Source organism: Paroedura picta, chromosome 15, assembly GCF_049243985.1.
Source record: "Paroedura picta isolate Pp20150507F chromosome 15, Ppicta_v3.0, whole genome shotgun sequence".
In the NCBI taxonomy this organism is placed as follows: domain Eukaryota; kingdom Metazoa; phylum Chordata; class Lepidosauria; order Squamata; family Gekkonidae; genus Paroedura; species Paroedura picta.
The window spans coordinates 2,531,773-2,559,441 of record NC_135383.1 but is presented as its reverse complement, the minus strand read 5'-3'; the positions used below and the strand labels follow the sequence as shown (position 1 = coordinate 2,559,441).

Below are 27,669 nucleotides of genomic sequence, written 5' to 3'. Positions count from 1 at the left end.
CTCTTCCACCCAAAATGGCAGCCAAATGGGGGTGGGGCTAAACCCGAATGGCTTCCTTGGGAGGCAGCGCCAAACAAAATATCTCCCTCTGTCATGAGATCATGTTGCTTCTTTGGCTCTCCGTCACGCTAACAGAAGATTCCACCTTTTATAATGAAATACAAAAGGCACATTACAAGTCTCCACAAGATCAATGTGCTGCCTCTCCCAAGGAAAGTAGGCCAAAAAATAGCAATGTATTTTGAGATGTGGAGGCACCTCATTTTAAGGGTATTTTTTTTGTACGATGGCATGACTATGGCAGGGAAATAATCAACACACATAAAATCTGCAGCCCACAATCCAGGATTTTGAAATTGCATCCTTGCTGCTTCCACCTGAAAAATCTGTTGGGATTTTGTGTCTTCTGCGAGATGCGGCACCTTTGTCGCATTTGTGCACAGGGCGACCTCCAGGTGATCGGCTCCCTTCCCCCAAGCACAGCGAACCCCGGTGGAAACAGCAAACAGGCCCACTCTTCTTCCCAGAGAACAGAACAGACTACAACTCCTCTGAGCACCTTCAGAGTCTGTGGGTCCCAGCACAACTGAGTCATGCTCCGCTCTTCCCTCCTGGGTATCCATCCAAGCACCGCCCACACCCTGTGATGTCGCCTGTGGAATCCAAGGCCTGGGCTCTGGTTTGGGTCCCCAGCAGCTGCCCGAGGATGCCAAATTCTGCCGCCAGTCCTGATTGCAGATGCTCCTGCTTCTCTACCTTGGAAGGAGCAAGTTTTACAAAGTGCACTTCTAGACAGGCGCTCTGGCTGCAGGAGCCATTCCAGAATGCGGAGGTTTTGCCCACCTCCGTCGCCCCGTCGACAAGAGCAGCTCGTTTCGGGTGGTGCTAATTTATTCGGTCTTTCCTAATTTGAAAAGGAGCGTAAACACCATCGCCTCGTCACACGGCCCAGGGCCGAGAGTGCCGTTTAAGCCCAATTACGTGTTATTATTAGCATGCATGCCCTTTCTTCGGCTGGCATATTAATTGCACGCTTTGCTCTGCTCCTTATTAGCACAATGATAGTCTTTTTCACACACACACACCCCAAATTCTTCAGGCAGCAACCCTCCTGCCCTGTTTTTTTTATGCAGGCAAAATTGCACTCTGCGGTCTCCCAGGGATGCTAGTGGGCTGCAATTCATCGGCCATGAAGGGGCTCATTCACTCAGGACCCTCCGTGCACCTGGCCCTTGGTAGGGATGGAGCCCTTCTCCAAAGAGTTTATAATTTGCACTTGTTTTCTAAGATTTCAGCTGAATTTGTGGCAGAAATACAAGCTACCACTGGTATTCCTTCAGAGCACAGGCAGAAGTTGCCATTATGAGATGTCATTTGGAAGAGGAGGGCCATATTTGCCTTGATTAGCCCTAACCTGGCTGGCCCAGATCTCAAGCTAAGCAGAACCAGCCCTGGCGGGGACTTGAATAGGAGGCCTCTTAACGAAATCAGGGTTGATATTCAGAGGCGGGCAAAGGCACAGCAACCCAGGCTGTCTCCTGCCTCAAGGACTCTGTGGGATCACCCCCAAGTCGGCTGCAATCTGACAGCCAGACAAAGAAAGTCTCAGTTAAAACAGACCTTCTCATCCTACAAAGACTGGCAAGAATCAGTTCTCCATCAGTTCTCCTGTCTCTTCCAGTCTTGTGACAGTCTTAAATTACTTCCTTTCTCCGAAAGGAGAGGAATAAACATCATTGATAAATGGCGCATCTTAATCACTGGCATCTCTGGCTTTGCACGATGATTTCCAGTTCAGTTTTGGGGATGTTTTTTGTTCACTCCTGCAGTGGGAGACCGCTGTGTTCTCTCTCGCTTTATTGATGGCATTGCAACGTCCTTGGGAAATAAATTTTAAAAAATCAAAATATCCCCTGGGTAAGGGAAGAAATGAAGGCCCAGCAGGTGAACAACATACCAACTGGGAAAGGAAGGGGGGGGGAGAGAGAGTTTTGCACTGCCTTGTCTAGAAAAACACCATCTGGGATTACTTTTTCCGCCTTCTTTTAAAATAATTGGCCACACGCCTATGGAACGTGTGAAAAAAGCAGGCATGTGGAGGAAAAAAGGGACAGATTTCTGTTTTCAGTATCTCTTAAAGGAATGTTAACCAACTCCACCTTACACAACGGCTGCCCCCCAGGACATGGGCAAAGAACTGAGGATAGGGTGGAGTCTGTGGAACTCTATCCCTCCTGACATGCCCCAATCTTTTTTTTTTTTTTAAGGGGTCTTCAGGTTGGGGGATTTTGTCTTTAAGGCTGCTGTGACAACAGGTCTGTTGAGATCTTGGCTGAGTGTTCTGCTTTGATATTATAGTGCATATCTTATCATCTTATGAGATTGGTGAGGCTTTGTTTGCTAGAACAAAATTTGAGTCCAGTGGCACCTTTCAAGGCCAACAAAGCTTAATTCTGATGTTACTCACCCTGAGCACCATGAGAAGGCTGGTTTATTAAAAGATACTATAAGCTTTCATGTGCAGAATATACCCAGCATCAACCTCTGCTGGTCTTAAAGGTTCCCCTGGACTCCAGCTTTGTTCAATTGCTTCAGATTTTAAAAGAGTCCATTTTAGCTCAAGTAAGCGGCCACAAGCATGTCCTGAGGAAGCAAATTTCCCCAATACTGAAACCAAAGTAATGAATGCTGCATAAAAGAGATTCAGTGCCTTTCCTTTATTAACACCAAAGAGAGAAGTTTTTAGACCCATGGACAAGTTACTTTTATCTTCCTCTGCTCAGTCTGTTGCGTTTCTTCATGTAGTGTGTGCTTTCAATTTCCTTATTAAACTTCTTTACATTTTAAATGCTGTCAATCTGATCTCTGAACCACAATGAGCCCCACTAAGCACACATTAACCAAGAGGGGAAAAAGAGACAGACCCTTAATGTTGTCCTTAAGTGGCCCAAAGAGAGAGGAGCTCAAATGCAAACCCTTCGGCTCAGGTAAACCTCCTTGCAGAGAGAAGTCAGATAGCAAAGGAAGTGGAGCTTTGCCAACGGCTGGATACCCCAGGATGGCTCAATAACCTCATTCTCAAGGTCCTGAAACAGGCCCAAGATGCTGGTCACGTGTAGATAGGCCTGTGATAGACTGGCAGCCGGATTCACTAGCAGGCAGCTTCATGAGTGCAAATTTAATTTCCTGAAGCATTTCGCAACAGCCAAGCAGAACCTCTTTATCGTTCAAGACCAACATGAAACAAGCAGCAAGAACAGATCTTACAAACGGCATTTCAACACCCCCCTCCCCGTGTTGTAAACCCAAGACACCTCTACTTGGCTTCTTCAGAGACATGCAACTACTGGGAAACAACAGACACCCATCCGCCACAAAGCCAATGGGGAGACTGTAGCCGGGGAGGCCGTCCAGCCCAGCCAAGCCAAGCCACTGAAAGATGCAATTTCCAGGAGGCATTTTATTGTTAATAACAACCGGGAGCATAAATACCTCATCCTTAGGAAATGCACCGAGGGGGGGGGGGTCGGAGAGAGGACAGTGGCATGCTATCTGGGAAAAAAACACAAGGAAGGATAAGCAGAGGAATAATGTAGCCTTCCCTGATAATGCCTGTACATCAACTGGGGCTTGTTAGAGAGGTCAACCCGTGTCCCGATTCAAGGGCCGTGGTGCAACTGGGAAGAACACAGGTTCAACCCCTCCCCCCTTTGCCATGATGCTCTACTAGCTACCTCAGGGCAGTCACATTTTCTCACCCTGACCCACTTCACATGAGTACAAAACCAAGGACCGACCCATGTGAACCATGCCTTGAGGCACTCAGAGGAGGAGCTGCAGGATGAAGTGAGTGAAAAACATAGCATCCAACCCTCCCGGAAAGTTCTCGAGGGAACAGAGGGGAGAAAGCTGTCCTTCATTCCAAGCGATCACAGCACAAGTACTAACCAATCAATGCCCTTCATGCTGGTCGAGTTGCAATCCAGACTGCACTAGCTTTCACAATAGAATATTTCCCCTAGCAACGGTGCCTTGGGAATGCTGAGAAGGTTCTGTATCAGGAACACATGCTGAAGTGAATCCATCTAGATTCTCTGGACTGGGGGACGGGGAGGGGAACTGGGAATAAAGCTTGGATTGAAAGGGACAAGCCATTTATTGCTGGTTTCATTTAATTGGAATCTCATTACCAGCCCTAACTCAGGCTTATTTTCCATACAGAGAACTTCATTAAAAAGCTGCAAATTGAAACTCAAGTTTTGGGGGTTTTTTTTCAACAGGGTTGCTGCTGTTGCAGGCAGACAATATTTATTTATTCAGAGTAACCCTTCTCCCCACCCCCCTGTGCACACACATACACACATGTACACCAACAGAGCAACAGCACCCTCACAACTTCGGGTCCCATTAACTGATTGTGTTCATCACAGCCAGGTCCTTAAGCCTCCAGCTAACAACTGCTGTCCCAAAGATGCAGAAACAGGAGGAATTGGTTTGTAGTTAAATATTTTCCAGAATACCTTTCTCAATGAAACCCACTACAGCTGCCTTCCTAGAAGTACTGAGAAAATCTTGGCATGTAACCGAAAAAGAAACACTTGGTCATTCGGGGGTGAATGGGCCACTTCCTGCCAAGTTTAGTACATTTGATTCAAAGCACTGCTGGTTTGGGATCTTGTAGGGAAGATGTAGGGAAAAGATGGGTCCCTTGCAGTACCTGTAACTGGATCCCTCAAGTGCACGATTCAGAGACTCCAATGAGATCTGGCCACAGAAAAACAAACCCAGTCAAAGGGCACAGCAATTCCACCTTGCCAGCCAAGTAAATCACCTGTTAAGGGTCAATGGTAACCCACGTTAAGGGTTAAGTTATATGGTCAGTATAGAATTGCTTGCGTTTGTTCTGGTTTGGCACTTGGCCATCACACAGATCCAGGTCACCAGCCATCCCCCCAGTGGATGCAAGTCCTGTGCCAGCTGCTATGAAGCCAGCCTGGCTCCTATCCGAGGCTCATTTCCACAGCACTCGATGAAGCTGCGCAGCTTCAATGAATATTTCGTCCTGCTGTGGAAGAGTTGAGCAAACTACCAAGTTTTCCTGCACAGATTCCTCAAACTGAGCTGCAGAGAAGCCTCTTAGAGACGATGCAGCCAACAGGAAAGTCAATTAGGCCAATAAGAAGAGGTACGCAAGCATGTAATAAATATGGCAAAACATTCCCCAGGACAACAGATGTGAAGCAATAACTCATGTTCGCCGCCCTCCCTTCCCCACCCCCAGGTTTTAGCAAGGAAAACACGGATGCCGGCAAAACACCTGCATGACGCTCAATTTGGCACCAGCAACCGGTCCGTTTCCAGTTGCACACAGAGAAGCTGCTCTTCGAAAATGCACAAACATGACCTACATAAGCACTAACTGGGAGGCTTTGAGGAGAAGGATGTCGGCAGCAATACTTAAAAACACAAAGTTTAAAAACAAATAGGCAGGATGAGAGGGGTGTTTGAGGAGTGTTTCCACTGGTCACGTTTTCTTCCTTTTATCCAATCAGAGTCCACCTTTTCTGAGCCAATCACAAATGCATTCCTGGAGTTATCCTCAATTAACACAGCCCAGCAGAGCCACCAACAGGGCATTGAGGACAGACTGCTGCAAGATGCATTCAGACAGCTGGGCAATAAGGAACTGAACTGGGGGACGAGGGAAGGCTACCATGGGGGGGAAAATCAGGAGAGGGCAAAGGAACTCAAGAATGTCCAGCCATCTTCCTTGATCTCCACGAGCCTCGTTTTCCCCAGTCCAGCTCTGTACTGCTGGGAAAGCTTTTCCATTACTGCCTTCTGTCTTCCGTCTCCGATCTGGAAAACGCCATCACCCCATCCTCAGCACCTGTGGCACAGAAGGTGAATAAGAAAGAGATGAGCATGACTCTTAGGTAGGCTACCGCCGCTGAAGAAATAAGATGCTCACCTATACAGCAAAGAGAGAATCCTTTGAGACACCAACAGGTAAAGAGGAAGAAGCCCAAATAAGCAGCCTGCATTACTGCTTAGTGCATTCATTCTTGTGCTATTTTACTCTTTTTGCACTCTTTGAACTAGTTTTCTATATGGACCAAAGGACTTAATTCTGAATTTAAAACTCAATGTTAGTTCGCAGACATGTCGATATATCTGAAAATGCATAATCAAGTTTAAAGCAGCTTAATATATTAAACTACAGTACAAACAAAACCATCAGTAGCCCAGCAATGGAATTCAAACGCATCTGTCAAATTATCACCAAGACACACAAGCAGGCCAAGGATATATTTCACCTGTAGAAGGCCAGCAATGCAATTAGTGCAACGCAGAAGGACGGCATTTGAAGGCAGAAGAAAGGAAAAGGATCCAGCCAGTTCCTGTGAATGTCAACTCGTCGTTAAGGCAGGATTGAGGCAGAAGGGCTTGATGAGGAATGTCTTTGCAATGTTTAATTCATTGCAGGATGTCTGGCCTACCGATACTGAAAGCAAGCAAGCTACTTACTCTCTCATCTGCAGATCCTCAGTGATTGGAATCAAATGAGGAAGTCATCTGCCCCCCAGAAGTTCCTACTCACAGAGTTCCAAATGTTTGGCTAAGCAGTCAGATGAACTTCATATTTAAAATGGCAAAAGATCTTTTAAAAACAAAACAGTGAAACGAGGCCCTTTTTTCCTGGCGCCACAGGAACTAATTAGGCCTGCAAGAACAGATTATATTGGGTTTGCTCTGCAGGCTTTCTGTTAAAGCTATCAGTGAACAGAGACCCATTCTAATTGCAACAGGTACAAATGAAGTAATTGTTGCTTCTCCTAGGTAAAGAGTAATGTCTTTCTCCACAAAACCAGTAGCCATATTCATCTGTTAATAAGCAGGTTCAAAGCTCCACAAACACCTCTGGATAGAGATTAAAAACCCTGCTACTTCCTTGAAATAACCACAACAGAGGCCAAATGGAAACTAAGCCTCTTTGCAATTTTTCCAAAAGCAAGTAGTTACATGCAATTGTTCTAATCTTGTTACATCTCCATATTATTGTTGAGTGGCCCCTTCCTTCTCTTCAACTCTTTTGGTCTGCCTCACTTTTTGAGTCAAGAATAAAATAAGGATTTGTAAGATACCACCTGCTGGACTAATTTTATTGAAGGTTTAGATGGGCTAAAAAGCTTAGTGGGTTGAGACAAAGTAAGTGGAAGGTCTTTAAAAAAAAGGCTTAAGAAAGGGGGGGGAGATAAGATGCTATCATGTCAAGTATTCTGCAAGATAGCCATTAGCAAAGAGAGTCACCACAAATTGTACAAAATTGAACCCCCATATCAAACAAGCAATCTTAAACATGCAAAATTACACGCAAACATCAGCGTTTGCACTCCAAACTTGGATCCTGATGCCAGTTAATATATTCAAATAGGAACTGAGAATGCAAGAATGAATAGCAGATGTGGCTGTGAGGGTTATTTGTCACATCTTATTCCATTTAAGTTAACAGGCTTTTTATAGCAGCAAGTCTCCAGATGCTGCCAACACAGGACTGATAACTGTACAACTGAATACAAAACCAGTTATGTGATTTGTGGATCATCAACTGTGGAGGGCCTGACATGCAACCCTTTGCCATTAAAGGTTTCCAATGTTCGTTCCTCATAAGATGTAACTTCTAAGCAATGAAAGCAAACAAAGTTTCACTCTCCATGTACAGCAGGACCTCATAGCACTTCCATTACAGCTGCTGAATCCCCTCCTTCACTATTATTCTACTCTTGTCAAAAACTACACACAAAATAGGGCCATTTAGAAGTTAAGCAGATACAAACTACCAGAGCGATGTTTAGCTGCAACTACGCTCTCCCCCATAAATACGATGAAATCCAGAGGTCACTGTAGAATCTGAAAAGAGTACTATACTGCAACACTTGGTTTTTTCATGACCCACATTGTCAGATGAATTAACTGTATCCTAAATTGAATCAGGCCTCCATGCATATTAGAATACATGAGTGAAGCCACCATATGTATAATCTGGACTATGTTGGTGTGAAGCAACAAAACAAAGATCAATGATGAGGCTGTGAACAAATAATTTGTTACAGCACTTTCCCATCACAGCCAAGGCTAAATAAATTGTGACTTTCCTCACTTAAAGAGAATAAAAATTGTACCAACAAGAGGGCCAGTGGGACACAACAAAGGAGTTAAGTGAGCCACACATCTGTGCAGAGATCAGATCCTCAGAAGATTAAATCCTCAGCGTGATCCACTTCAAACTGTTTTTTCTTCCTAAGGTTTACTTACTGCCTGTGGCTAATAGCCTGAAGTGGTACCCTTGGTTTGAGGTCTAGCACACAAAAGGGCTGACTTAGTTTTTCAAGATGCACATAATTCTTTTGTTCTTCTTCTCAGTATGATACTATTGACTCCAAGTACAGCCTACTTAGAAAAGCATAAGATCGAGTATGCGCAAGTTCTACTAAAATTGCTATATTTGGGGGGGGGGTAATCCATCAGAAATAGGCAGGACAAAAATGCAAGGTCAGGAGCAAACCTTCAGATGTCTTCCCCCTTAATAAGTGGTATACATCACTTTTAAATCTAAAGGTGCCATTGCCGTGTAAATTCTGTAGCAAGCAGGGTTTCCTAGCAACAGCAAGATCACAGATGACATCACAGCACAAAGTAGATGAGATGGGTTACCTAACAGACAGCAGATGTTGGGTTTCTTGCCCTGTTCCCCTACAGCATTTCCCTCTTCCTAAACTGGAATAAAATAATAAAAAATAAAAACCTCCTTGCAGGTCTTATGTAAATACACCCGGACTTATTTCAAGATAATCCGTCCAGCCCTCCCAGCCAATTTCTCCTTGATGAATTCAGCAACCAAAATCTTTTCTTCTTTTTTTGGATACATCCAGATTAGAGTGGCCGGAGCTGAGCAGTTCACAAACTCCAGCTGCACAGAGGATATAAAGGTTGCTGCAGCTGGATTATCTATAGCTGGGATTTTTTACATGGGAAAACGAGAGCAAAGTATTAAAATCTTTCCCCACCACCACCTGTCCTCCAAGGAGCTCAGAGCAGCATACAAGAGACGCTGTTATCCCACCCACCCACCCCCACATACACATTTTATCTTCACAAACTTGTGGGTAGGTTAGGCTGAGAGACAACAATTAGCTAAAGCAGGGGTAGTCAACCTGTGGTCCTCCAGATGTTCGTGGACTACAATTCCCATGAGCCCCTGCCAGCATTCGCCTCACTTTAAAACACTTAACAGGTAAAATGGGCTCAAACAAAACTAGAGAATGGTCTGTTGCATCAGGAAAATCAATAAGCTTGAACCGCAGCAGCTGTGGATATTCATTCCCACGCATCAAGACCTGAAGACCGATGTCTGCAGTTCTAGCTCCAAGCAAGGTTTTTTTTTAAATACACAAAACAGACTCTGATTTTAAAAGTGGCCTCAGATTTCTCAACAGACTCAGCCTTATTCTCTTGACAGTTCAATAGTGCCCTAAAGCTATGGCACCCATCTGCTCTTCCCATGTCTCATTCCCATAAGAAGCCTACAGTTGAGGCTTCATCTAAGACTCAACAAAGTGTAGGTGTGGTGGGAAGCATGCACTGCCAACAAAATACAAAACGACAGCATAAATAGAGATAGGTGGGGGGGGAAGTCATTTGAAGGAACTGCAATGTCAGGTACCTAGCAATATTAGCCGTGAGTAGAAAAGTATTCTATTGCCAGCCTCCTCAAGTTTTCTGATAGAGAAAGTTGATACTCTAGTATCTCTTCAGATCGCATAAATCTTTCCCCTGATATAGAAAGCTGGAGAAGTTCCTTGTACTCTTGGCTCCCCAACTAACTACCTTGGAGATCCTTGTTTCTTTGCATCCATCAGAGCGATATGATGCTTTTGATTGTAAGTGTGCAATGTGTTACCCCCACCATCCATCTAACGCCTCACACAATATTTAAAAAAAAACATGAGACAACCAACTTATGTCTAATACACAACCTGTTCAATTTGGCAATTGTACGGGCAACCTATGCTTTCTAAGCTACCACAATAAGCAAAATTTAAATTGGCTTCAAGCTCACAAGAATGAAAATTACAGGAAAGGAAGGAGAACAGCAGGAGGCAACTCCCTGCATCTTTAACTTTTCAGCACTGAAGCTTCTACCACACTATTTCAGCTCTTTTACACCCTAACAAAACAGATTTTTAAAGGGGAGGGGAGATCTTGCTCAAAGAATGAGGACTGCAACATTTAGAGCCATTTCTGGTTTTTTGAATGTGTGCTGAAACCTCCTGTATCTAACTCGTATGTGCATCCTTTTGCCATTTATGTATTTTTAAGAAGGAGCAGGAATAAAGTAAATGTGAAGGTCAGGGCACTGATTAATGGAACAGAGCAGTCCAGGAGATGCAGGTTGTTTAGCTCTATATTTCTCTATGACTGTGTTTCTTTATCAGCATGAATAAATGCTGACTTACTGAACAGAAGAGGCTGGGTGGGAAGCGGCTTGTGAAGAATAACATTAAATGACTCATTCTACCAAGCCCCACTTTATACAGGTTTGGAGATGCTTAAATCTGTTGCATTACAGAGTCACAAGCAATTCTTATAAAGGACCTTATGGAGTGACTCACAAATTGTGTCTGGGTTAGAAAAAGGAACATGTGACGAAGAATGAAGTCACAATTACAACTTGGGAGTGGAACTTTAATGTGGATTTTTTTCTTATGAAAGCAACTTGACACAAGGAAGCAGGATACACTTTCTAGAGCATGTTGCATGTGGCTTAACTTCTCACCCCAAATCACCACTAGTGTCAGAAGCCCAGTTTATTTTTAAACACACCAGCCCCTATAGCCACCTGCGCAGAATATGTTTGTATCTTAGCTCCGTGCTCCCCAAGAGACTGCTTTCTCCAAGAACCAACAAGACACTGTTACTATAGCAACCAATGGCAGTGGAGTCACCAAGGTTGAGACTACCACTTCCCAACAACACATCCAATTTTCCGGTTCCATCATGCAAATAAGTAACAGCATAGCTTACTAACACGCCAAATTAGCTTGCAAAAAAAGCCGAAGGCCAAACCATGTGTCATAAGTGTCGTTTTGACAAGGAGAGTCCTGTAAGTATCTGACAAAGAGCAGCTTGGAACAGAACCTCAGGAGCTGCTGTCTTCCCTCTTGCTTTAATAGGCGGGGAGCTAATGCAGAATAGATCAAAACAGAAGGCTGAGAAGGTGGCCAGCATTCCCCCAGGCGTGTACTTACATAGATTAAGGCCTCCGTTCTTTAGATCTTTCATACTTCTAAGCTCATGCTGCAAAGCAATCCTTGGAGCCTCAGTTTCAAAATATCCCCTTGGTGACCAAAACGCCAAAGAAGCAGCTTGCTTCATAGAAGTACGGTGCTAATTACTTCACACCCTCGAACGCAGACCACTGTGTCTGTAATGTTTCCAGATTTTAATACACACAAATCCTACGTACTGTCTATGTTTTTGTATCCCAGTGAGACAGCTCTATTGTCTCCTCCTTCACAAAACTTAAAGCTGTAAACATTTTCTTCAGAGGAAAACTTAAAACTGTAAACCTTTTCTCCTGAGCCCGTCTGAAAGAGGACTGTCCCATTCTGTAAGAGGCACACTAAAACGCACAACCAAGTTCCAAACACGCAACGTCACCAAAGATAGGTGCTTGTGTTTGGTTAGCATTTCGGACTGGCTCCTTCGTCTGGGGACAAGAAGTCACGCACAACTTGCCTCATTCAGCAAATACCTTTCTCTTTATTCCCGGCTAGGGCAATAAAGGTGTGGCTGAATAATCACCACAATATGTATCTCAGCAAGGAGCTCCTGCAGGTGGAAACAGAATATGCACAACATGGGTTTAAGGGAGGAGATGAAGAATGGCCACAGCTATGGAGAGCGAGAAGCACAGAAAAACAGCTGTGATAACATATAACTGAGTCAGCACATTTTACATTGCAGCCATAAAAGCCAGGAATTCCCAGTGTAGTGCCCTTGGGCACCATGGTGCCTGCCATGTGTTTTTCCACAAGTGAGTGTGGCTGGGCAGGATTCCTGCCCAGCAGGGCTACTGGAGATTCTAAGGAGTGTGCAGATTTTTTTTAAACGTTGCTTTGGCAGTAGCTCTGCCACCACTGCACAGATAACTTTGCTGTGTAATTCAAGTTGTAGCAATCATTTTGTGGCTGGTTTTGCCTCCTGTGTGTTTCATTTGTTGCACGCCCCCAACATGGTGTCAGAATTCCAAAAGTGCCCACAAGTTCAAAAAGGTTGGGGACCCCAATATAAACCTTAGCAAGCTTCACAATACAACAAAAGATGGGGGGGCTCTGTTTTCTACAGCCTTGCCTCTAAGCCATATACAGTAAAGGCCTTTTGGAACTCCACTCAGACACCAGAGACCCAAGATATTAAGTAAAGAGAACAGACAAAAGCATATCTTTAGGTCTCTTTTGAGCAGTGGTGGTGGTGAGGGGGATATGCAAGCCTGCAACTTGAAGACATACTGCCATCTAGAGGAGAAGCCTTTAATTCACATGCGGGGTATGGGTCAATCTCTGATATTCTAAAAATTTACACACACACATGCAGATACACAGCAATTCAGACCTGGAAACACTTCTAAGAGATCCCCCTGGGACACCAAACCAGAACTTCTGGATCTCAAGACCCAAAGTATAGTCCCACCTCTTCCAATCAAATGTACATGTTCACTTCAAATTGAAACTGAAATTTTCAATAGAACTTTTATTTCAGTACAGATTACACAAAGCAGATTAAACTCCAACACACAGTAAAGTCAGGCCCACTCTTCTGAGTAGGTTACTTGTACCAAACAGGAACAAGCACAAGGTTTAAAAAATTGTGCTTCTTCCCCTCACCTGATACTCACCCTGATCAATAGAATGCTGAGGAAGCTGGCTAAGTTGGCTATTCACGACCCCTGCATATGTCCGCAAAAATTCCTCTTCGCTGGCAGTTAACTACAAAAAAGTGGGGGAAAGTAAACTTGTAGGATCAGAAAAACGCTTGATCCCTATCAAGTAACAATGCAGATCCCATTACAGTTCCATTGAGTTGCCTTTACTCCTACTTATGTTAGTTCTTAGCCCAAAGGATATGTCGTAAGGGCTTTAATCCCAAACTGCTCCACTTACAAAAACATTAATGGCACACACACCAGTGGATGCCAAGAAATGTATCGTTTATATACTAGATTAATGTGGCACAGCAACAAACTGAATTCCATTGTGGCAAATAACTAGAGACTTTAGTAAGTAAAAAAAGAACACACTCCTAAATAGATTATACAAATATTCTTATAGTCAAGCAAAGGATTAAAGCATATCCTCCTTAATTACCCAGCCTCTAAGACATAATGACACATTTTCACAGTTTTTACATTTAAAAAACCCCAGGAGGTAGAATAATTAGTAACATGAGGCTCAAGATTAATTTATGGCACTTTTGTGTACAGATCAGGAACACTCATAACCACACAAGCAGACAGGGAAGCTCTGGCACACCAGGAGACAGGTAGCACACAATGTTCCATCAATGAGCACAATGTGTTTAGTGGGCTAATTGCTCATATCTTTTCTGAAAGGTTGCCTGTGATACTTACATTTGATCCCATCTTCCTAAGCATAAGCAGGACTCTCACTTTCTGCTGAATATACATCTCCTCCGGACTCTTCCCGGGGACACCCTCACGGTTCATTCCCCTCCTTCCAGTTCCTGAGGTTCCTACATAGATAGAACCATCAAGACAAAAAGGGGCAATATCAGAGGAATGAGCAGCAGGAAAATACACTTACTAACAGCCAAAGCAATGTATTCCTCTTCCTGCATAGGAGCTCTCTGGTCAGGCCTAGCTCTGCCCTGTACTACACCACTCAGATGCTTTGATAAAAGAATCTCCAGGCAATGTTCAGGGAACTAGTGAAACTGACAAGCTGATTTTCCAAAGGGGAAATAACCCCTTTATAGGTCAACAAAAATTGAGTCCAATAGACCAACAAAGATTTATTCAGGGCGTGAGCTTTCATCACAGCTACTCACCTGAATCTCCCTTTATAGGTCCTTCTTCATCAGAAGGAAATTAAGAGCGGTGCAGTCCTGTGTACGCATCAACAGCTTTTGTCACAGAATCAAGTGACACGCATTTCAGTCCTTAAACCTAGCTCTCTTCCCAAGAAAGTCTTACTTTTTTGCTAAATAATTCCAAATTAGCAGAAGCATGTAACATGCTTGCTAGTTTAATCAGAGCTGCTGGTCTGAATTTGCAACTGTAAATTAAATAATGAAGCTGTGCATGGATCAGAACTAATTCACAGGGTTTCTCGGTTTAACCAGACCACACAGAGAAATGAACAGCAGTAGAATGAATAAAGAGCCAACAGTACCTGCTTCCCTGGTAACCTTGGGCTAGGAGAATGTTCAGTCGGAATGGCCAGGAAGAAATCAAAAACACGAATTGGACTTTGTGCAAAGCATGCAGGGACCACCTGTAGCAGAGATACCAGAGGCTGGAACACATCATTTTTGGAGCAACATAATCATTTCTGTTAGACTTGTTTAAATAATTTTCATTACATTTGTTCTGTTATCCTGTTAAATAATTCCTGCTGCACTTGTTTACATAAACAGCACAATACCTGATGTTTTGTTTGTGTTGCTAAGGATAAAAAGGTAAAGTAGTATATCCAAAAGTACTATCTATGATGCTTTAGAAATACAGACTAAAATTAAATTGACATGATATGGCCCTGGCACAGAGCCAGCTGGGTGTAGCGGTTAAGAGCGGTGGCTTCTAATCTGGCGAGTCAGGTTTGATTCCCCATTCCTCCTCCATATGCAGCCAGCTGGGTGACCTGGAGCAAGACACAGTTCTTTCCGAGTTCTATCACAGGGCATTTGTTGTGGGGAGAGGAAGGGTAGGCGATTGTAAGTTGCTTTGAGACTCCTTCAGGTAATAAAAGCAGGGCACAAAAAACAGCTTCTCTTCTTCTAAACACATATAATCATTGGGTGATCTTATGGAAAGCACTAACCAAGTGCACGTATACTGGGCATCAGATTTATCTCCTTTCGGCCCTTAAGCAAGCCACCTCTTTGCCTTTGCTCCTCATGTACAATACGGGAATGCTGGCCTACCTTAAAAGGTTGTTCCAAGGATTAGAAAGTTAATGTATATGAAGCTCAGACACTGAACTGGCTATATAAATGCTAAGCACTTCATCTTAACTCAGGACCAGATGTTCCTGATGGAACATCAGAAACCATCCTGACAAAATCTTAAGTCACTTCACCTTGTCAAGAATGGCTCTGCAGATATTGAATTCCCTTTTCAAGAGAGCCACCAAAGCCCAAGTACTTTTGAGAGACCCTGCAACATTTTTTGGGTATGAGTGGCTGGTTACAACAATTGGGGAGGGGTTGAGATGGGGGAATATGGATGTTAGTTAGCATAAGACATAAACTAACCATGTTAGCACATTTTGGGTGGGAAGTTGTTAATGAACAGAAAGGTCACTCCGGCAACATATGAGGAAATGTAGGTTGGGAAAGAAATTAGTATTTTGTAAAATCTTCCAGCAGGTGGCACTGCTTACAAGAGTCTGAAAACCAAACACTGCATAGAGGACCTTAATCTGTATGCAGTAATCTTCCTCTCTCTGTTACTAACCAAATACAGAGAAGGACGGAGTCAAGGCGAGACTAAAATGGAAACAAGTGAGGAAACTGAAATAATTTGGATTCAGTTCAAGCAGCCACTGGATTGCTTTTCTCCTGTATTATCCCTGACAAGTTAGTAAAGACAGCACTTAAGCTTCCATGCATGCCTCTACATGTTCTACATAACAAACTAGCAAAGGAAAACTTTAGGACATTATTCCAAGTGTCTGGGTTTTTGGGTTGCCCTTGCCCAAATCAGTAGAGAAGCCTGTTTCTGTGACAGAGACCATGGCTGAAAGTTAACATGGGCCAGACTGCCAACCAACAGAACCACCGAAAATAGACTAAAAGGTCATTCTGACTAGCTGTACATTCACATTAACCAGTCTCTTAAGGCCCTGATGGCTATATTTATATTCACAAGGTCACAGCAAAAAGCAAAGGGTGGGTGGGTGAAGCAGGCACAGAAAAATGCTAGGAGTTCAGCAGCCCATAGAAGCTCTGAACATAGGTCTGAGAAACCTTAGTTGCTCACTCATTTCAAAACATTTCTTACTGTCAGCAATAGAGATGCTGCCAAATTCTGTTCTGAATGGACATTTTGCATGGCATTCAGAAGCCACACAAAACTCTTGCTATGTTGAGTCTACAGGGAAGAAGAAACTGCTAGCAATGGGCAGCTGTCAACCCGCCCTCTTATTTGCCCTAACGGGGACCCAAAGTGGCTGACATTGTTCTCCTATCTACCATTTTATCCCCTCACCAACCCTATAAGGTAGATGAGGCAGGGAGTGTATAACTGGCCTAGGACATGGGTGGCCAAGCTGTGGCTCTCCAGATGTCCACAGACTATAATTACCATGGGCCCCCCATGTCCTGGCCTAGGATCACCCGGGAGCCTTCCATGGCAGAGAAGAGATTCGGACATTGGTCTCCCAGATTCTCGTCTGATTTGCTAATGCTGATCCTACAGCTACTTTCATTTCATGGGCTGGAGCCCAGAGGAAAAGTACTGGGCTCAGGCCATTAAAAGCTTTTGCTGCCACTTACCTGACTCTGTCTGCTGAGGGAAAACTCACTTGAATGCTCAGCTCTGATCAGTTCTCAGTTTGGAAGTTCTGCAATAAGCCACCCTGTGGGAACAGAGAATCAATTGTGATATACAGCTTGAGGCTGGCTAAAATATTTTAGATGATTTGAAGCCAAGGAAGCATTTGACCACCAACAGAGCCATCCTCCATATAAATATGCTTGCATGCCAGGTCCAATTAACTTCCCTATTTCGATAGATGCAAACGGAGAATCTTTCACAAGCAGGAGGAAAACCTTCCCAGCAGAAGTCAAGATTGTCAAAGGCAACTTGCTTGCTTTAGCCTTCTCATTGTGGCTGGCTCGACAAAGCTGGAGAAAAAAAACAGCTCTCTTGTTGTCTCTCCTTCTTACAGCTACACTCACAACTGACCGGATAAATGCTCAAGCAGCATGACCAATGCAGTCTCCCTAGTGGGCTAACCACAGTCAGCACTAGGAAAAAAACCACTTGTTCCTTGTGTGGACATTCCCCATGTATCTAGTCGCAGGGACAAACAAACAAGTACACTGCTGACCACTCAGGATCAAACCCAATTGAAGAGCACAATCTAACTTGTTGGAAAGCTATTCACAAAGCAGAAGGATAAGTGGAAAACTGGTCTCATAGAATGACGAGTTGGAAGGGATCTCCAAAGTCATCCAGTCCAACCCCCTGCAGAATGCAGGAAATGCACAACTTACCTGCCCACCTACAATGACCCCAATTCCATGCACAGATGATGGCCCTCCCCCCCAAAAAGAACAGAATCCCTGGCCAATCTGACCTGGAGGAAATCCGCCTCCCGACCCTATAGTGGCGATCGGCCAAGTATCCAGACATGTGGTCAAGGATATGTCTGGATACTCCCCACACACAGAATCCATATACATATCAGAGTAGCAGGAAAGATGAGTTCTACTCAAACCCAGCAATGTATTAACTCCTAGGCTGGCAGATGGATTTGAGTTGATGCTGATGTCACAATCTGCCTTTAGGCATTCCCCAAAACTTTTTTTTTGGGGGGGGGTAGCATCTAGACTGATGAAGAGTTCCAGAAAACTCAAGAGCTTTATGCTATTACGTGCCACTGGACTGGTACCACTAAAAGGCATTACGCGGGCTACATTCTTGGTTTTGAACTCTCTTGGAGATGTCTGTTTTCTATTGGGACAAAAGGTTTCCCGAGGAAAGTTTTTGTTTAGAGGAACACTTCATTCATATGACTTCCCATCTGCAGTCTAAAATGGTACAACCTAGACACAGGCTTACCATCTCACGTGAAGTTTGTGAATGCTAGGTGGAAGTGAAACAGTTCACCAAAAGCCTCTGTAAGAACAGAAGGCAATTTACATTATCATAAGCAGGAGTATGCTATTTTGTAGCATGTTGGTGTATGCAGCCAGTTCACATAAGTCTCTGGTCAGGCCTGACAAACTTTAGCTTCCATGTGCAATCTGCACGAGCATCCTAGAAGATACTAAATGCTCGGCTGGGGTTGCACATGGAGGGTACAGTAGCAGGTGGGTCCGCTGCCTTCCAAGGAGGTTTACCTGCTATTAGCGACTGGATTACTGGGAACACTAATAAGCTCCACAGAAGTCAGATTCCTCAGAACACTGCTAGAAAATGACTTTCTTTAAGGAAGACACACATGTCATTTTCCATCAGATAGCAAGGACTGGTAAGCCTAAGAGGCAGCTTATTTCTGCTATCCCACAAAGCATCTGGAAAAGATGCCAAACTAATCCCCGCGAATGTCTTCACCAAGAGGGTACATTGCAAATGAAATTCCTGCAAGCTTGCTCTGCAATGGAACGCACCAGGAAAGATGGGCAGCAGCTAGCAACTCCCTTTTAAAAGGGGTTGGACAAATCATTTGAAAGGGGAAAATCCCCTAGGAAAGGAATATTTAAAAAGCTTTAGAAATCTGGTCCCTGCCTCTACTTCTTTCAGCATGTAACTGAACCAAAGAACAACATTGTCAGCAGAACCATTTATAGCAAGGAGCTGTCCTTTTCCATTTCTGTATATTTCAAAGACTTATTTTGTTCTCTCAACACAGAACTGTGGAAAGCCACTTTACAATCAAGTTACACATTCATTAATACAAGAATTAGCATCCACTTACAGTGTATTAGCTTTAATAGCTGGTACCATTGGTCTAATTTGTCATTATTACATATACATTTTTCCCCAAGTCACTGTAATTAACTCAAACATTTCATGTGGGCAAATAATCCATGGGTTCTAAGAAAAGTTAAATGCCCTTGATATTATTGCTACAGAGCAAAGCAAAAAAGATCACCTGATACAACCATCAGGATGAAAACCTGGCCCAAACATGCTGCCGTGGTAGCCTACTATACTATCATTATAATATCATAATATAATCATCCCACATAAAACTACAAACACAAGATTCTAGTACTTCAGGCTACAGGTGGCAAGTGACAAAACAATTAAGGAGTGAAAACTGCTTTGTTTTGTTTCTCAAGTTATCCCACCCACTGCTCCTCCATTGAAATGGACTGCTTTCACAGTAAAATGTATTATTTTCTTGTCCCCCAGCACTCATATTACACTAACAGGCAAAAGGAAGTCAAGAGACTTTCAATGAATGCATTCAACCCTGTCTCACTGGAGAGGCAAGAACAGAGCCGAAACTGAACATCTCGCTGCAAGGACTCTGAGGCCACGCTTTAGGATTTTCATTTTAAACTAAAAAACCCTGAAATGTTCAACTATAAATGAACCCCTAAGAAATACAACCCAGCAGTATTCTGGTAACATGATATTTACGAGGACGGACAGGGGAGAATGTGAAACAGCAGAAGCAATGATGACTAAGGTCCCAGAGGCAAGCAGTAATGCTTAGCAAGACAGCTGTAGAACAGCTGAACCACCATCAAGGCCTGTAGCATTACTCGTTATGCAGCCCCACCAAGAGTCCCAAGTGGACAAGTGCTGGGTTCCAGGCCCAAATCAAACAAGGACTTGTGTGGCACCTGGTGATTCACCTTCATGCCTCATTTGTGCAGCGGGACTTAGTTGTCTGCCGATATTAGCATTTGGGCAACAGCTCATGACCTTCTGCAACAGGGAGATGGAGACTGCATTAATTCTTGGAGGGATGTGACACAGAATGGTAACCATTTATAATTGAAAAGTAAGGTCTGACATACTTAATTCCTTGTCATCTTTTTCCTTCCAGAACATGCCAAGTTTCTTTGGAATTCAGGCCACAGTTGTCTCATTTCAGATACCCAAGACCTGGTGTCACATTTCAGATACATAAGATCTTACAACCAAATTATCCAAAAGGTAGTTCCAACCAAGCTCAGTTTTTAGGCAGTTTTTACAGTCCTGCTCATTTTAAAGGCATGGGCTGTTGCCATCTATACATTAAGAGTTCAGAAACCCAAACAGGGAAAAGTTTCCTTCCAGGTTCTTTGAATTTCTATAGCTTCTTTCATTAGAGGATTTCAAAACACATATTGAGAGCATTAATGAAACAGAATTCAAAAATTCCCAAAGTAATTTCATTGGACCACAAGGAGCCAAGTAAACTGTGAATTACTGTAGAATTGGTTGCTATTTAGACTTTAAGCCATATGCAAACTATTACATTTTTGCCAACTTAACACATTCAGCAGAGAAAGGCAGCTTCTGTTTAAACTGTATGTGCTAAAATCAGGCAACTGAAGTCAGCATTTGTTTTGCTTGAACAAACTTAATAGTAAAATGAAGAGGTAGAGTATAGGAGCATTTAGGCCACATATAGATTGGAGAATATTTATATTCCACTTTTCCGTTAATACAGCAAAGAGCAAACTATCAAGAACAGCAGTAAAACAACATGAAGCATCAAAACAGCAGCTAAGTGAAGCATAAAAATTCATAAAAGCCATGCAACATTCAGATCTCTTTAGGCTTGGTAAATCTTATTTTATTTAAATCGTTTTGTCAGAAAATCATCTTAAATTATGCTGTCTTCCATGGGGTAGAACAAATGGAAACTAAATAACCTATCTGGGACTAAGCGAAGCATTTAGTAAAACAAAGTGAAACAATGTAACCAAAGTAAAATCAAAAATTGTGTTTCACCATGATAATCACTGCAGATGGAACAATTTCTACAGAAGACTTAGAATTTCTCTATTACAGCGTTTGCACTATTTACATCAAAACAAATAATTTCTAACATTCTGCTTTTGTATCAAGAGCTATCTACCATATAGCATGGAGGACCAAATGACAACTCAATGGCTGCATTGAACACAAAGGCCAGTCAGAGTCTGAACTGTAGATTTAATGGTATCCAAGTGATACTGGTCTTGGTGCTTCAAAAAGTCAAAACAACTGTTCAGGTGCTCCATGGAGAAACCTTCTGGACAGTTTTACACAGACCCAATATTGACAGAGGAAAAACTCATATCACCCCTTCACAGAACAAATACAAAAATATGCCTGAGCCTGATTAGGTAATACCCACTGCAATTTCCTCCACTGGTTGCTCACCATCCCACTTTGTCACCCCGAGTTCCCTCACAAACTAAGGATCAGGGTGGACCCTGCCATCTGGCACAGTCTGCCGAGGAGTGGTCACGTCTCCTACCCAGGTCACCTTCGTGTTCTAATTTTATGGCACTAGGTTGTTACATTCACAGCACTGGATTAAAAAAACCCCAACGCAGATAGGATAGCAGGGAAGGAAACATCCTCAAGCAGGGTGGAACTTCCTTCCTTAGACAAACTTGTATGTAAAATAATGAATAACCTCAATTTACAACAGAATTTCTTTAACCTTAGAACGAACTAAGACATATTCCTGAAACAGATTGCACAAAGGTTACAGCTATGGTCATTTAGGTTACGAGTTATTTAGCAAAAGAAAGGAAAAGTGGTAAAGACAGGGAACATTTGCCAAATAAATTTTATGAAGTGACTGAACAACAACTGTACAACACATATTATGATTAACACCTAACACTTAAAAACCCCAGTTTTCAAAACTTTATTGTAATTATCGTCTGAGGCTTACTGCATATGATTAAGAGAACCTTTTCTCCAGTGTTTAAACAAATGTGGGTACTTTTGTTACCCTTTCAAAGTCTGAATGGAAGAAAATCTTACTTATATAAAAACTAGATCCCTTTGTGCTTTTACTATTCTCTGCTATCTTGATCTCTTCCACTGCACACAGTTCAAAAAATCTGTATCAACAGTTGACTAATTATACAAATATACATTTTTAAGAGTCAGGTACAAGTTGATCAAAAATGGAACAGATTGATAAGGATGCCCACTGAAATAACTTATTTTATGCTAACAAAACACAGAACAAGTTGTACCATGCTCATAACTGCAAATTACCAAACTATAATCCAAAAACCCACACAGAGTTGCTCAATAGCAACTCCCAAATATAGAAAAGATCTCGGAGACCACCCTAGACCAGAATTCTCCCCTTTGCTTAAAAACCATTAGTTTATTCTCCTCTCCTCAAGTCTTCTCCAACTCACAGGTATTTGGGAATCAACGGCCACCAAACATATGTATGAATTAAAATAAAACAAGTTTTTAACTGAACTAAATCTTATAGATGTAATTATCTACCAAAAATGTAGAAGAATAACATCACAACGTCTGATGCACATATCCTTGATTGCCAAATTTTGGATATAGCACCCAAGTCAGATAGGTAACTCGCATGCACCAATATATATATATTTTGAATAATTCAGCAAACATAATTCAAATTTCAGTTTATCCACTTCTAAAGGTAAATCAGCAGATATCCATTTGAATATCAGAACAGAAAGCATCTCCTTCTGCTACTTAAGCCATTTATATGCCACGGTCACTACGTTTAAGAGAAGTTTTGGATACTGGGTGCCTGAAAATAATCTATTTCACTATCTCTTTAGAGCAGGATTCTGAAATATACAGATCCTATAATGTGACATGAAGTTATGGAAGACTAGAGGCAATGTTTACATCAAATCTTTACCATGTTCTACATGAAAATGTGTATATGGGGGGAAACAAATACTGTAAACAAGAGAAGTGCTTGCTTACTTTATGAAGCACCTTTGAGAGTAAGGGCCTAGAAATTGTCTAAACAAGGGTATGCAAACATAGCAAGGAAGGAGAAATCATTACTATTAGATTCTTATTCCACCCTTCTTCTAGTTTCCTTAGTCCTGCATAATTTGTTTTCTCTCTTTTTAAGATTACATAATGCAACGAAAATGCATCCTGAAGCAGGGGAGGTATACAAAGGTCTATGATCTGAAAGTACATCTGGTTGAGTTAAATAACTATCAAGGCCTTCTGGGGAAACATGTATGCCACCTTGAGTTCCAAGAAAAACAAACAAGATACAAATGTAATTAACAAATAAGGCTTGATGCCCAGATTATAACCCAAGCAAATATAAGGCAATGGTTGTACCACCATTTAGTAAATTCACAATATGCACACAGAATAAATGGTGATTAATTCAGATCAAGTGGTTTTAAGAATGCAGCCTTAAACAGGCTGAGAGAAATTTTAAGCACAACACCCCCTCCCAAAAAGCTGATGTAGGATCATTAAATAAAATGATGCAGAAGTTGTTAATTGAAATAGCAGACAGTGTTTAAAGCGGCTTTCAGGTGTTACCAAAGACACTCCACATACACACCTCAGATGTTTTTCTAGTATTTCAGCCATCTCATGTTTGTTTAGAATAGGAAATTCCTGAAGGCCTGTATACAAAGCAAGCATGCTTGGGAAGTAGGATTCAAAGTAGGGCTCAAAATTTCTGCTGAAATTGCGCCTGAATATCGTATTTGGTTGGTTGTGTTTTTCTTTGCATTGTCATCTTTTTTATCTCTTTGTGGGCTTTAATACTGTATTAACTTTAAGGCACAATGATATGTAAGCGTGAGGATTTTCAGCAAAAGAAAGGATGGAAATTCTTTAAATAAACATGTCTGCCTGAGTCTTCCAAGCACATTTTTTTCAACTGTTCAAACTTGTAAGTCAACACACTGGACCAGTTTTTCTCTTGCAATGTGCAAAACGCCCCTAAGGCAACCTTGTTTAAAGGTGAGAAACACAGAGAGAAAACCATGGACCATTTCACACATAGGAAAAAATGGGTGTGTCATTAAGAGCTGCAACTCTCTTACAGTCCAACTTGAAAAGTACCTGTATTATACTGAGTTTCTGTTTTGCATTTTAAAGGTATGCTGTGCAGATTTTCTAAATACAGGGAGTCGCATGGGACAAATCTAGAACCAAACATCAGAAGAACAGGCCTGAAACTTACAGGAAAGGTGAGCATGGTAATAAGGCATTAAGGCATAACACAGGTCAGCACTAGAACTCTATGGGGTGAGGGAGAAAAGAAAAACTGGAGCAAGGTAGTCTCCAAGGAAATTCCACAGAAAACAAAAGAGACACATAGACAAGAGCAGTGTTGACAAAAGGTGATGATCTTCATATTTATTAGAATCATTTTCATTCTAATATGGGAATATGCAAGAATTAAAGGTTGTTTGATATTACCCTAACTTTATCTCCAACTACTCCTTGGGAGAGGAACCTGGCTGACAGTTATTTTAAGTTAGATTTAGGTGGATAGCCGTGTTGGTCTGAAACAGCACAACAAAATTTGAGTCCAATGGCACCTTGTGTATGCATGTAAAAGCTCACGCCTTGAATAAATCTTTGTTGGTTTTAAAGGTGGCACTGGACTAAAATGTACTGTTTTTGTGTCAGCGATAGAGCAGGAAAGAGACAATTTCAGAGTGGGGGTAGTAAAGGGTAAATCCTCTACCTTTTAAAATTAGTTTGTGTGCAAGGGGCAGCTTTGGGTTCTCTGCTACCCAAAAAGAGTCAGATGTTCCTCTGAAATGGAAGGTGTGCCAGTGAAGCTCTGGTTGGGTGACCACTTTCCCTCCTCTTGCAAGGGTTTTTAGAGAAATATACCATAAGAATTTTGAGGCATGAGTCCAGGAACCCAAATTGCTAATCTGTCCACAGTTGTCTGAATTGTGGGGCAGCTTTTAGGGATCAAGCTGCAAAGGGATCATCTGATGGGGAAAAATGAGGGAGAGAAATTGAATACAGTAGTCTTGAGCAAGACCCCAAGCTAAATAGAGAAGCAGGAAACACGTGAGGGAACAGAGCTGTGTTTTAGGGAGAGAACTAAGTTCAGTCCTGAGGAAGAACAAGAACAAGTCTGCAAAAAATAAAATAAATACTGAAAGTCACCTAAGGAAGCAACATCTGAGGAAAAAGAAGCCCAAAAGTTGGAGGAAAGAGATGCAAAGGACAGTGGGAAGAAGTATTTTTTAAAGAAAGCACCCAGACATGGTATCTTGGGAATGAGGACAAAAAGAAAGCCCAGCTCACATCTAGTAGAAAACAGCAAAAATCCAGGAGCACCTTAAAGATTAACAAAATTTTGTGGCAGGGTATTCGAGCCACTACTCACTTCTTCACATCAGGAGACTTTTTCCTACTGCTTCAGACGGATTAACACAGCTACCCATCTTGATCTAACTCTACAGGCCTCCCTTCGGCTTCTTTTAAAATCTCCTTAGATATGACAGGCCACCAAAACATCTGCAAGGAATACTTGAGGATGGCCAGAAAAAGAGAACCCCCCTTTTAAAAAAAATATTTAAAAGCCACAACGTGATAACTATAGACAGGGTTACCATCTCTGGCTTGAGATATTCCTGGAGACAGCAGGGCAGCGCCCAGCCAGGGACTTCAGCTCCTCCCAGTCAGAGGTGGCCAAACTGCAGCTCTCCAGAGGTCCATGGACTACAATTACCATCACCTGCTGGCAGGAGCGCCTGGTAACTGTAGTCCATGGACCTCTGTCGAGAGGCAGCTTGGCCACCCCTGCCTACGGGAGAGCTCCACCCTCCCAAACAGCCATGTTCTCCAGGGCATGAGATCTCTGGGGCATGCCCAGGCCCGGCCCGGCCCTGCTGCCAAGCGCGCCAGTGGCTGGCCGAGAGCAAGAGTGACTCCATGATGGTGCAGCCGGGCGGGGGGGGGGGGTAGGAGGGGGAGGAGCGACCGTTGGTGGAGGGAGGGCGCGCGCGAGCGAGCGTTCTGAGGGAGTGACGGTTACGGGGCAGGGAGACGGGCGCGCGCAAACAGGGGGGGGAGGCTGAGGCGAGCGAACGAGCGCGCGCGGCCAAGCCGACCAACCGCCGGACAGGGCGCGCGGCTCCTTTTGTCGGCCGGCAGGCAGGGAGGCAGGCAGGGAGGCGCTTACCTGAAGGGTCCTCAGGCGGGAGACCCCCGTCCCTTCCCCTCCCCTCCTCCTCCCTCAGGGCTCGGGCTGCCGGCCGGACGAGAAGCACCGTGCGGGGAAGCGCCTCTCGCTCTCTCTCTCTGCCTCTCCTCTGCCTCCTCCCTCCGTCGTCGTGACTCACAGCGGCGGCGACCGAGGGAGGGAGCGGAGGAGGCGCCTGGGCGACTCCGGGTGGGAGGGACCCGCCGCCCGCCGCGTCCCAGCAGCGCCCGAGGCCGCCGAGAGGCGGCAAGCCGAGTTCGCCTCAGGCAGCGGCGGCCGCGCTCGGGAGGAGGAGGAGGAGGAGGAGGAGGAGGGGGCGTGGCCACGGGCCGGCCGAGGAGCAGGAGGGGTGGCCGCGTCGCGAGGGGCGGGGCCCAAGAGGGACGCCGGTGAAAGGGGCGGGGCCGGGGCGCGGAGGGGGCGGGGCCGGCGGAGAGGCTTCAAGGTGGGTCAAGAAGCGGAGGGGAGCAGCACACTGGGCGTGTCGGAAGGCCGGGGTGGGTGGAGACACCTGAGGATTGAGGGTGGGGCCTGCGGAGGGCGGGGCGGGCCTGGGGAAGGGCACAACGCCCTTTTAGGCAGCCATTTCTTCCAAGTTAACTGGAGGGAGTGGCAGGTGACAGTGGGTGTGCGATAGGATTTTGAGTCTCCTGCATAGTGCAGGGGGTTGGACTAGATGACCCACGAGGTCCCTTCCAACTCTATTCTATGAACTGATGTGTGCTTGGAAATCAGTGGTAATCCCAGGAGATCCCTGGCCGCTTGCTGGAGGTTGGCAACTGTATGGAAGACGCAGGTTCAAATCATACCTCTTGTACCCCGGATGTTTGTTGGGAGGCCCTCAGACTAGACTACTTCATAGGGTTGTTGTGGACATCAAATGCAAGCTGGCTTGGGTCCCTATTGGGGAGAAAGACGGGGTTCTGATGAGCGTGAAAGCTTGCACAGTCTTTGGTGACATTTTGGTGGGTCCTGATTATTTATTCCATTCATTCTGTTTTTATTCTGACCTGCCCTGAAGGTGCAGATATGATGAAAGGCATTACTTGCGGGTTGGCTTCTTGTTCTGCATTTTGCATGAGCCAGTGCAGCTATTTGCCACCTTTTCAGCAGATACATGGCAGATGCACAGCTCCAAGCTAAGTCCCCTGCCTTTAGCTGCCAGCTGCCATTATTGGGGCCATCACTGAGCGGATAGGAAAACTCATGTGCACAGTTCAGTGAATTGCTGGAGAATCAGCAGATTGCAATGAGATTGCTCCTTTAGAGTAGAGAAGAAAGTACTGCTTAATACCGCATGCCAATTAAATGTTTCTCCATTAACGGATAAAAAAACAAAATTGAAGGGCCGTTATAGGTTGTAGCACAGGACTGGAGAATAAGCAGTAGAAAGACCTAAGGAGTTTCATCTTAAAGGTTACAGGGACAACAAGCAGATTATGGAAGGAAAGAGGCAATGTCCTCTACCCAACCTGTTAAAAAAAAAAGATGAAATGGAATCAAGACTATCAACAGTAGACTGTTGAAAGCCCCTTGGTTTCGTCTGGTA

General features: G+C 43.7%; 1 protein-coding gene across 1 annotated transcript; it reads right to left on the bottom strand.

Moving 5' to 3' along the window:
* Nucleotides 1–4,154: 4,154 nt before the first annotated feature.
* CTNNBIP1 (catenin beta interacting protein 1) lies at nucleotides 4,155–26,417 on the bottom strand. Its single transcript, XM_077312195.1, has 6 exons — nucleotides 26,100–26,417; nucleotides 16,795–16,877; nucleotides 14,472–14,573; nucleotides 13,691–13,812; nucleotides 12,959–13,049; nucleotides 4,155–5,890 (listed from the first exon to the last, which is right to left on the bottom strand). Exons 4-6 carry the CDS (start codon nucleotides 13,784–13,786, stop codon nucleotides 5,832–5,834), a joined length of 246 nt encoding a protein of 81 aa, XP_077168310.1. The 5' UTR covers nucleotides 13,787–13,812; nucleotides 14,472–14,573; nucleotides 16,795–16,877; nucleotides 26,100–26,417; the 3' UTR covers nucleotides 4,155–5,831.
* Between the last annotated feature and the right edge of the window lie 1,252 nt (nucleotides 26,418–27,669).

What these genes read in the sequence shown, in the direction of transcription:
- CTNNBIP1 (XM_077312195.1), bottom strand. Translation starts at nt 13,786, where the DNA reads ATGAACCGTGAGGGTGTCCCCGGGAAGAGTCCGGAGGAGATGTATATT. An exon ending in TTAGGAAGATGGGATCAAAT is followed by an intron (nt 13,050 to 13,690) that starts GTAAGTATCACA and finishes ACTTTTTTGTAG; the next exon opens with TTAACTGCCAGCGAAGAGGA. An exon ending in TCAGCATTCTATTGATCAGG is followed by an intron (nt 5,891 to 12,958) that starts GTGAGTATCAGG and finishes TCTGTGCCACAG; the next exon opens with GTGCTGAGGATGGGGTGATG.